Source organism: Nicotiana sylvestris, chromosome 9 (assembly GCF_000393655.2).
Source record: "Nicotiana sylvestris chromosome 9, ASM39365v2, whole genome shotgun sequence".
In the NCBI taxonomy this organism is placed as follows: Eukaryota; Viridiplantae; Streptophyta; class Magnoliopsida; order Solanales; family Solanaceae; genus Nicotiana; species Nicotiana sylvestris.
In genome coordinates this window covers 157169702-157180111 of record NC_091065.1, presented here as the reverse complement: position 1 = coordinate 157180111, position 10410 = coordinate 157169702, and the positions used below count along the sequence as shown (strand labels likewise).

Below are 10410 nucleotides of genomic sequence, written 5' to 3'. Positions count from 1 at the left end.
AAAATCCATTCCGGGGTCATTTACATATATTTCACCTTCCGGTCAATTAATTCAACTTAATCTTTCTTCTTGAAGACTATGTGTCGCAATTCATTTCAAAACCTCACCGGACTCGAACCAATTACCCCGACAAGTTATATAACAGCTGTAAAGCAAGGATTTAGCAGTAAATAGGGAAAATGGACTGTAATATTCAAAACGATTGGCCGGGTCATTACATCCTCCCCCTCTTAAACAAACGTTCGTCGTCGAACGGGTTTAGAAAAATACCTGGGGTCTCAAATAGGTATGGATATTTTGTCTGCATCTCTTGTTCAGAATCCCAAGTAGCTTCTCCGACTAGCTGGTTTCTCCACCGCACTTTCACTGAAGCTATGTTCTTTAACCTCAACTTTTGAACTTGCCGATCTAAAATTGCCACTGGCTCTACATCATAAGTCAAATTACCATCCAACTGAACTGTACTGAAATCCAAAACATGGGACGGTTCCCTAATATACTTTCGGAGCATAGATACATGAAACACTGGATGAACACCCGATAGGCTAGGTGGAAAAGCAAGTTCATAGGTCACCTCTCCGATCCTTTTAAGTATTTCAAAAGGTCCATTATACCTAGGACTCAACTTGCCCTTCTTCCCGAATCTCATAACGCCCTTCATAGGTGAAACCTTTAGCAGAACCTTCTCCCCAACCATGTACGACACATCGCGGGCCTTCCTGTCGGCATAACTCTTTTGTCTAGACTGTGTCGTGCGAAGCCGCTCCTGAATCAATTTTGCCTTGTCCAAGGCATCCTGAACCAAGTCAGTACCCCATAGCCTTGCCTCACCTGGCTCAAACCAACCCACTGGAGACCATCACCATCTCCCATATAAAGCCTTATACGGAGCCATCTGAATGCTCGACTGGTAGCTATTATTATAAGCAAACTCCGCTAGCGGTAGGAACTGATCCCAAGAACCCCCAAAATCAATAACACACATGTGTAACATATCCTCCAATATCTGAATAGTGCGCTCGGACTGTCCGTCCATCTGAGGGTGAAATGTTGTACTCAGTTGTACCTGTGTACCTAACTCTCGTTGCATTTCCCTCCAAAACTATGATGTAAACTGTGTGCCCCTATCTGAATAAATGGACATTGGCACCCCATGAAGGCGAACAATCTCGCGGATAAAGATCCCTACTAACCGCTTCGAAGAATATGTAGTGCCAACTGGAATAAAATGTGCGGACATGGTCAACCTATCCACAATCACCCAAATGGCATCAAATTTCTTTGAAGTCCATGGAAGCCCCACTACAAAGTCCATGGTAATACGCTCCCACTTCCACTCCGGAATATCAAGTCTCTGAAGTAATCCGCCAAGTCTCTGATGCTCATACTTTACCTGCTGACAATTTAAACACCGAACTACAAACCCAATTATGTCTTTCTTCATTTTTCTCCACCAATAGTGCTACCTCAAATCCTGATACATCTTTGTGGCACCCGGATGAATAGAATACTGCGAACTGTGGGCTTCTTCAAGAATCCATTCACGTAACCCATCTATATTTGGCATACAAATTCGACCTTGCATCCTTAATACCCCATCATCTGCGACAGTAACATCTTTGGCATTACCGTGCTAAACTGTGTCCTTTAAGACAAGTAAATGTGGGTCAACATACTGGCGCTCTCTAATGCGGTCATATAAAGAAGACCGAGAAACCACACAAGCTAGAACCCGACTGGGCTCCGAAATATCTAATCTCACAAACTGATTGGCCAAGGCTTGAACCTCCAATGCTAATGGCCTCTCTGCTACCGGTAGATATGCTAAACTACCCAAACTCTCTGCCTTTCGACTCAATGCATCGGCCACCACATTGGCCTTCCCTGGATAATACAGAATGGTGATATCATAATCTTTATGTAACTCTAACCACCTCCGCGATCGCAAATTAAGATCCTTCTGTTTGAATAGATGTTGTAGACTCCGATGGTCAGTATAGACCTCACAATGGACACCGTACAAATAATGCCGCCAAATCTTCAAGGCATGAATAATAGCTACCAATTCAAGGTCGTGCACAGGATAATTCTTCTCATGTACCTTCAGTTGTTTGGAGGAGTAGGCAATCACCCTACCGCCTTACATTAACACCGCGCCGAGACCAATACGCGATGCATCACACTACATAGTATAAGAACCGGTACCTGTAGGCAAAACTAATACTGGAGCAGTAGTCAAAGTTGTCTTGAGCTTTTGGAAGCTCTCCTCACACTCCTCGGACCATCTGAACGGAGCACCCTTCTAGGTCAACCTGGTCAATGGTGCAGTAATAGAAGAGAAACCTTGTACAAATCGGTGATAATAATCTACCAAGCCAAGAAAACTCCGAATCTCTGTAGTTGAGGATGGCCTGGGCCAACTCTGAACTGCTTCTATCTTCTTCAGATCCACCTTGATTCCTTCACTGGACATTATGCCTCCCAAGAATGCCACAGAACTAAGCCAGAACTCACACTTAGACAATTTGGCATAAAGTTTCTCCTCCCTCAGCCTATGTAATACAATACTCAAGTGTTGCGCATGCTGCTCCTGGCTACGTGAGTACACCAGGATATCATCAATAAATACCACGACAAATGAATCAAGATACAGCTGGAATACACTATTCATTAAGTGCATAAATGTTGCTGGGGCGTTAGTCAACCCAAAAGACATTACAAGAAATTCATAGTGACTATAACGGGTCTTGAATGACATCTTTAGAATATGGAAATCCCAAATTTTCAACTGGTGATAGCCAGACCGCAAATCAATTTTTGAAAATACCTTGGCACCCTATAGCTGATCAAATAGGTCATCAATATGAGGCAATGGGTACTTGTTCTTCATTGTAACCTTGTTCAATTGTTGATAAACAATACACATGCGCATGGATCCATCTTTCTTCTTCACAAACAAGACTAGAGCACCCCACGGTGATACACTAGACCGAATGAAGCCTTTGATAAGCAGCTCTTGCAATTGCTCCTTTAATTCTTTCAATTCTGCTAGGGACATCCGATATGGTGGAATAGAAATGGGCTGAGTGCCCAGTACCAAATCAATACCGAAATCAATATCTCTGTCTGGTGGCATACCCGGCAAATCTATAGGAAACACATCTGGAAGTCTTGCACTATCGGTACAGAATCAATAGTAGGAGTGTCTACATCAACATCTCTTACTCAAATATAATAGATACCCCTTCCCAACCATTCGATGGACCTTTAAGTAAGAAATTACTCTACTGGGAACATATTCTAGAGAACCTTTCCACTCGACCTTGGGAAATCCTGGCATATCCAGTTTCACAGTTTTTGCGTGACAGTCCAGGATAGCATGACATGGAGACAACCAATCCATACCCAAAATCACATCGAAATCAACCATACTGAGCAATAGGAGATTGACTTTGGTCTCCAGTTCCCCAACAGTTACCACACATGACCGATACATATGGTCCATAATAATAGTATCGCCCACCGGTGTAGATACACGAACAGATAAAGTTAAGGACTCACGGGCATATCCAGATAACGAGCAAAATATGATGAAACATATGAGTATATGGAACCAGGGTCAAATAATATAGAAGCTTCCATGTGGCATACTGAGACAATACCTGTGATCACTGCATCTAAAACAATGGCATCTAGTCTGGCAAGAAGGGCATAGAATCGGGCATGACCGTCATCTTATCGGCCTCCCCCTCTAGAGCGACCTCTAGCTGACTGGGCTCCACCCCGAGCTTGCTGGGCGGGTGGTGAAGCAACTGGTGCTGGAGTCATAGTCTGACTCCTCTACTACACTGGACCTCCCTGGTGTTGAGGACACTTCCTCCACATATATTCAAACTCTCCGCACTCAAAGAAACTCCCCGATATTGGTTGTAGGGACTGAGGAGAACTCGAGCACTAGAATAACTAGTAGAAGAAACTGCCATAGATGAGCCCTGAACCGATGGAGCACGTGACAGACTCTAAGCTGAAAGAGCACTGAGAGACGAGTGACCCTACTGAGAAGTATGAAAACCATGGCTAGATGATGCACCACGATGAGCTAGATGAGCCTTCTGAGCATGTCTAAAATGGCGACCCCTGCTGTGGTGAGACTTACCTCCAGAAGGAACACCACCAAAACTATTGGATCTATAAGGCCTCTTGGCCTCCCTCTCTACTCGCTCCTGGCGACGGACCGACTCTATATCCCAATAAATGTCAACAACCTCCTCAAAAGAAGCGCCAGTCACCCTCTCTCTAGTCATAAGAATTCGCAGATGATATGCGAGGCCATCAACGAACCTCCTAATCCTCTCTCTATCTATGGGAACCAACCAAACAGCATGACAGGCTAACTCAGAAAATCTCATCTCATATTGTGTCATAGTCATATTATCCTAACGCAACTACTCGAATTGTTTGTGCAACTCCTCTCTGTGGGTCTGCCGTACATAATTCTCCAGGAAGATAATGGAGAACTGCTGCCATATAAGGGGCACTGCACCAACCGGCCTACGCCTCTCATAAGCCTCCCACCAACTGAAGGCAGCTCCAGAGAACTGGAAAGTAGTGAACGAGACCCCACTGGTCTCCAAAATACCTATTGTACGAATAATCCTCTGACACCTCGCCCTCTGCACCGCTAAAAGTTGGAGGCTGAAGTCTACCAAACCTCTCCAATCTACGCTGCTCGTCATCAGGCATGGCCGGAACCATAGAGTCCTGAACAGCTGGAACTAGTTGGGCTTGTGGTACCCCCGGTGTCTGCAGTCCCTGCACCACCTGATCTGGAGTACGGGAAATAGGGGTATGAGTACCTCCCCCGGCCTGAGAAATGGCAGGTGCGGCCTAAGCCGAAACCAGCTGGGAAAACCAGTGCAAACATTCAGTATCTGGGCCAAAGTCTTCTGAAGGCCTGGAATCACAATAGGCACAGCTGGTGCCTGAGCTGGCTCTGTCGGATAGCCATATCTGGAATCTGCTCCTGAGCTGGAGAAACTGGTAGTACTACAGGTGCTACTCCAACTGCTGAACGAGCCACACCTCGACCTCTACCACGGCCCTAGCCTCTCGTGACACCGACTGGTGGTACTGGTGGCTGGCCGTCTGATCCGGAAGTACGTGTCCTCACCATCTATGAGAGAATGGAATAATAATAAAAAAATAGTTTCCGGAATCAACAAGTTCGCATGATAGAATACAAAAAAGTGAAATGTTCCTAAGGGTTCTGTAGCCTCTCGAAGATAAGTATAGACGTCTCTGTACCGATCCGCAAGACTCTACTAAACTTTCTCATGACTCGTGAGACCTATGTAACCTAGGCTCTGATACCAACTTGTCAGGACCCAAAATCTCACATGTTGTGATGGCGCCTATCGTAGTATTAGGCAAGCCTCAACTCAATATCTCAACACAGTAGAAATTTTAAATAAAGGTGGAAGTAGTTAATATTAAATAAAACCTTTTAAAATAGAATATAATTCCAAAAGTACTAAACAATCCATCCCCAAAACCCGGTGTCACTGAGTGCATGAGCATCTAATCGATAACAACATCTGACTGATAAAACACTATCTAAAATATAGAACAGTACAACATGAAAGGAAAGGAGAGTCAAGGTAACCGAACGATGTGCAGCTACCTCAATAGTCTCCTGAGTCTGACTCCTCGATCAACAACCACCGTGACCAGAAGTTCCTGTATCTGTACACGAGGTACAAGGGGTAACGTGAGTACACCAACTCAGTAAGTAACATAAATAAATAAATAAGGAACTGAGAAGTAGTGACGGGCTATATAATAAAGTTATCTCAATAACTTTCGAATAGGATTAGGCATATTTTCAATTGTAGTAATTTAGGCCCAAATAGTAATTTCATATCAAATTTGACTGAGTAGTATATAATATCTTTCAATAATTTTCAAAACAGTGATATATGGCAGCTACGATGCAACAATAATGTAGCCAATGCTTTCTCTCAGAATAACAGTCACTCTGTCCTCCCATTCACTCCAACCTCACAATCACTCATTCCTCACAGTCACTCATTCCTCCCAATCGCTCGGCACTCGCACTCAGTAGGTACCTATGCTCACTGGGGTACACAGACTCCGGAGGGGCTCCTACAGCCCAAGCTCTATAACAAGACACCTCATGGCATAAATAAATCAGGCTCTCGGCCTCATAACAATCATGAATCAGTAACAACATGCTACGGCGTACAGCCCGATCCCATAAATATCCTTACAAATGCAGGCCCTTGGCCTCACTCAGTCATAAACCTCTCCAGTTACTTGGGCTCTCAAAAATCATATAAATAGCCCAAACATAAGTAATGTCATGTATCAACAATGAACAGCAAGAGACTGAGGCATAATAAGCAAGAAAAGCTATGACTGAGTACAAAACAGCAATTAGCAGCTAACTCAGCAAGTACATAGCCTCGCAGGTCTCAACAGTGATCATGTAAGGCCTAAACATGGTTTCTAACGTGAAGTACAGTCCATTTCCATGAAAACAGAGGGAACATGTATTAAACAATAGGCCAATTGATTCCACATTCTCACGGGACCGACCAAGTCACAATCCCTACGGTGCACGCCCACACGCCTGTCACCTAGCATGTGTGTCACCTCAAAAATAGTCATACGACAAAATGTCCGGGGTTTCATACCTTTAGGACCAGATTTATAACCGTTACTTACCTCAATCCGAGCAAAATCCTACTCTGAAATGCCTTTGCCTCTCAAATTGACCTCCGAATGCCTCGAATCTAGCACAATAATTCGATTCAGTCAATCAAAAATATAGGAATTAATTCCACATGGAATTCTACATTTTCCATTAAAAATCCGAAATTGCACTAAAAATTTGCCTGCGGAGCCCACATCTCGAAACCCGACAAAAAACCACGAAATATGAACCCCTCATCCAACCACGCGTCCAACCATACAAATTTTACCAAAATCCGACAACAATTCGGCCTCCAAATCATTAAATCTCATTTTCAAATCCCTAGGCCAAAATTCCCGATTTACACCTCAAAAAGATGTAATCTAGCCGGGATATTCAATAATAATTCAATAATATTGACTAACGATGATCACAAGGACATATATCAAGAATTCCCGTGATTTCTCGCTCAAAATTGCCAAAATTCGAGTTTTGAAGTCAAAAAAATGACCCAAAACCCGGACTGTTGGAATTAAATCTTTCCAAAAAATTTCGGGACTATTCACGGGGTATTGTTTATGTGATGTAAAAAAATCAGTAGTTGTCCAAAGAGAACATTCAGTAGCCTTTTTATATTTGTTAACTTTCCGAAATCCACCCGAGGCCCTCGGGACTTCAACAAAATGCTTCAACCAGTCCTAAAACATGATATGAACTTAGTCGAAACCTCAAATCGCATCAAATAATGCTAAAACCGTGAATCACACCCCAATTCAAGCCTAATGAAACTAAGAACATCCAACTTCTATATTCGATGCAAAAACCTATCAAATTAAGTCCGATTAACTTCAAATTTTGCACATAAGTCATAAATGACATAATGAAGCTATGAAAATTTTCAGATTTGGATTCCGACCCCGATATCAAAAAGTCAACCCCCCGGTCAAACTTCCAAACTTAAATTTCTTATTTTCGCCATTTCAAGCCTATTTTAGCTACAGACCTCGTAATAAATATCTGGACACACTCCTAAGCCCAAAATCACCATACAGAGCTATTGGAATCATCAAAAATCCATTCCGGGGTCATTTACACATATTTCACCTTCCGGTCAATTTATTCAACTTAAGCTTTCTTCTTGAAGACTAAGTGTCTCAATTCATTTCAAAACCTCATCGGACCCGAACCAATTACCCCGACAAGTTATATAACAACTGTAAAGCATGAATTTAGTAGTAAATGGGGGAAAATGGACTGTAATATTCCAAACGACCGGCCGGGTCGTTACAACCTCCCCCTCTTAAAAACCACAATCCTTGATCCAGATTCGCCACACGAGACCCAAGTATAAAGACACACTGTCCTACTTTCCATAAGCCGCTGATTACTCTTTCAAATATCCCCAAAAGCACCACATTCGCACTACTTTCCTTGAAGAGACTTCCTTCGGATCTAAAGCCATTACCTTCACCTTCTGTATAAAGATGTGTGGAATCTATAATGATATAGAAATACCACGAGTATTGACACCCTCCAATATAAACCTCAGTTTCTAGCCAAATATACAACATGAAAATCTCCAATTATTACATGTAAAATTTTGAACCCATTAGGTCCATTCTCGAGAGTCATCCACACTACTCAAACAACAATTAGACCGATCAATCGAACCGGACGACCTGTGCTTCATTAGCACTCTGACACCGCAGAATGTAACCTCATCTTAATGTATCCAAGCAACTTCCTGTTCTATGCACTGTACATCCTTTAACAATAACAACTCAAGTCATTTTGCGATTCTCTTACACAACCATAAAGCATAACATAACCTTTATTGAAATTTCCTTTACTCGAGCCATCCTCGGTTTCAACCTTCGTAAGCCATAACTGATTCACTAGTAGGCCTCAAACTGGAACCAACATAGCACATAATCGTACAATCAACTAATCAATAGCAGACTCCCCCACTTTGCTCAAAGCCATTGATCAAAACACACAATTACTCAGAATGCACATACTCTATTACTGCCATAATACATAGTGATATTAAACTCAATCCTTCATAAGCTCGTGCAACACAGACCATCTAGTACTTCAAATCATCTGCAAATCTCGCAGTCACCCCCGTAACAGTCAAGTTGTCAGGGCCCTACACCCAGACCCGGTCGTGATGGCGCCTCTCGTAAAAACAAGGAAAGCCGACACAACACCCAATTCATTTTAAACAATTATAATAACACAATTTAAGTCATTAATATGCTAATAATCCCAAAATAAAAGTGAACTAGTACAATTTGCGGAAACCAACACAGCCCGACATCAGGGTATCACCAGCCATGAGCATCTAAACATGTGTTTAAGTGTCTGAAAGAGTTTATACAGTCTATTACAAAACTAGAAAATAGAAAGTAAGATAGGAGGGAGAAACACTGGGCTGCGAACGCCAAACAGCTACCTAGTGGACTCCGAATAGCCTGTTGGGAGCAATCAACCCTCACTGGCGGGACTCGAAGCTCCTGAATCTGCACACAGGGTGCAGGGAGTAAAGTGAGTACTCTAACTCAGTGAGTAATAAAAATAAATGAAGATTGAGCGATAAGAAAACACGTAAAACACAGCAAAATGCTACAAAAAGGCAGTGTAAAACTAATACAATGCAATAAAACAATGAAATCTTATAAAAACACTTTAGTTCAGTATAAGCTTCCTTAAAACACTTTTTTAACAGTGAAACAAGTAAATGAAAAGCAGCAAGAAAAGATAAACACATAAAATCAGTCCCTCAGACACAATATCAACAAAATTAGCCCCTGGGGCAATAACATGGAACAACACCAGCCCCTCGGGCTATATTACATATCACACTAGGTACCCACGCTCACTAGGGGTGTACAGACTCCGGGAGGGTCCCCTTACGGCTCAAGCGCAATATCAAGTTATCTCATGGCAAAATCAAATAGGCTCTCGGCCTCATATCAAGCCATTTTGTGGCGTACAACTCAGGCCCTCGATCTCATAATCATAATCTGTGCAACACTGCTGCGGCGTGCAGCCCGATCACATAATAATCCTCACAACACAGGCCATCGGCCCTACTCAGTCAGAAATCTCTAAAAGCCTCTCGGGCACAATAAAATATGATGTTCAGCCCAAAAAATCATTTAAAGTGTTAAAATAGAGTAAACATGACTGAGTTATGAAAATAGTATAATATAGCATGACTGAGTTATGAAATCAAACAGTGAGGAAATAGCAGTAAAAATTCCCTAAGGGTTCAAATAGTTAGCACGAGGCCCAATTATGGCATTCAGCCCAAAACATGATGATAGCAAATGGTTTTTAATCAAATACGCAGTAAAACAGTCATACGGGATGGACTAAGTCACAATCCCCAATGGTGCACGACCCCACGCTCGTCATCTAGAGTGTGTGTCACCTCAATATAGCACAACGATGTGAAATCTGGGGTTTCATACCCTCAGGACAAAATTTACAATCATTACTCACCTCTATCCGGTCCAAACTCTAGCCCGTGATGCCCTTTCCTCTTGAATCGGCCTCCGGATGCTCCAAATCTAACAAAAATCCGTGCAAAACCATCAAAATATGCTAAGGGAACAAAGCCCACTCGAAAGAAATCAAATTATAACACATATCCCGAAATTAGCCAAACCCGACCCCCAAGCCCACGTCTCGGA

The 10410-nt window shown here is 42.6% G+C and overlaps 1 protein-coding gene across 1 annotated transcript; it reads right to left on the bottom strand.

Annotated features, from left to right (window-relative positions):
- Positions 1 to 214: 214 nt before the first annotated feature.
- LOC138878474 (uncharacterized) lies at positions 215 to 697 on the bottom strand. Its single transcript, XM_070158156.1, has one exon. It carries the CDS (start codon positions 695 to 697, stop codon positions 215 to 217), a length of 483 nt encoding a protein of 160 aa, XP_070014257.1.
- Positions 698 to 10410: the final 9713 nt, after the last annotated feature.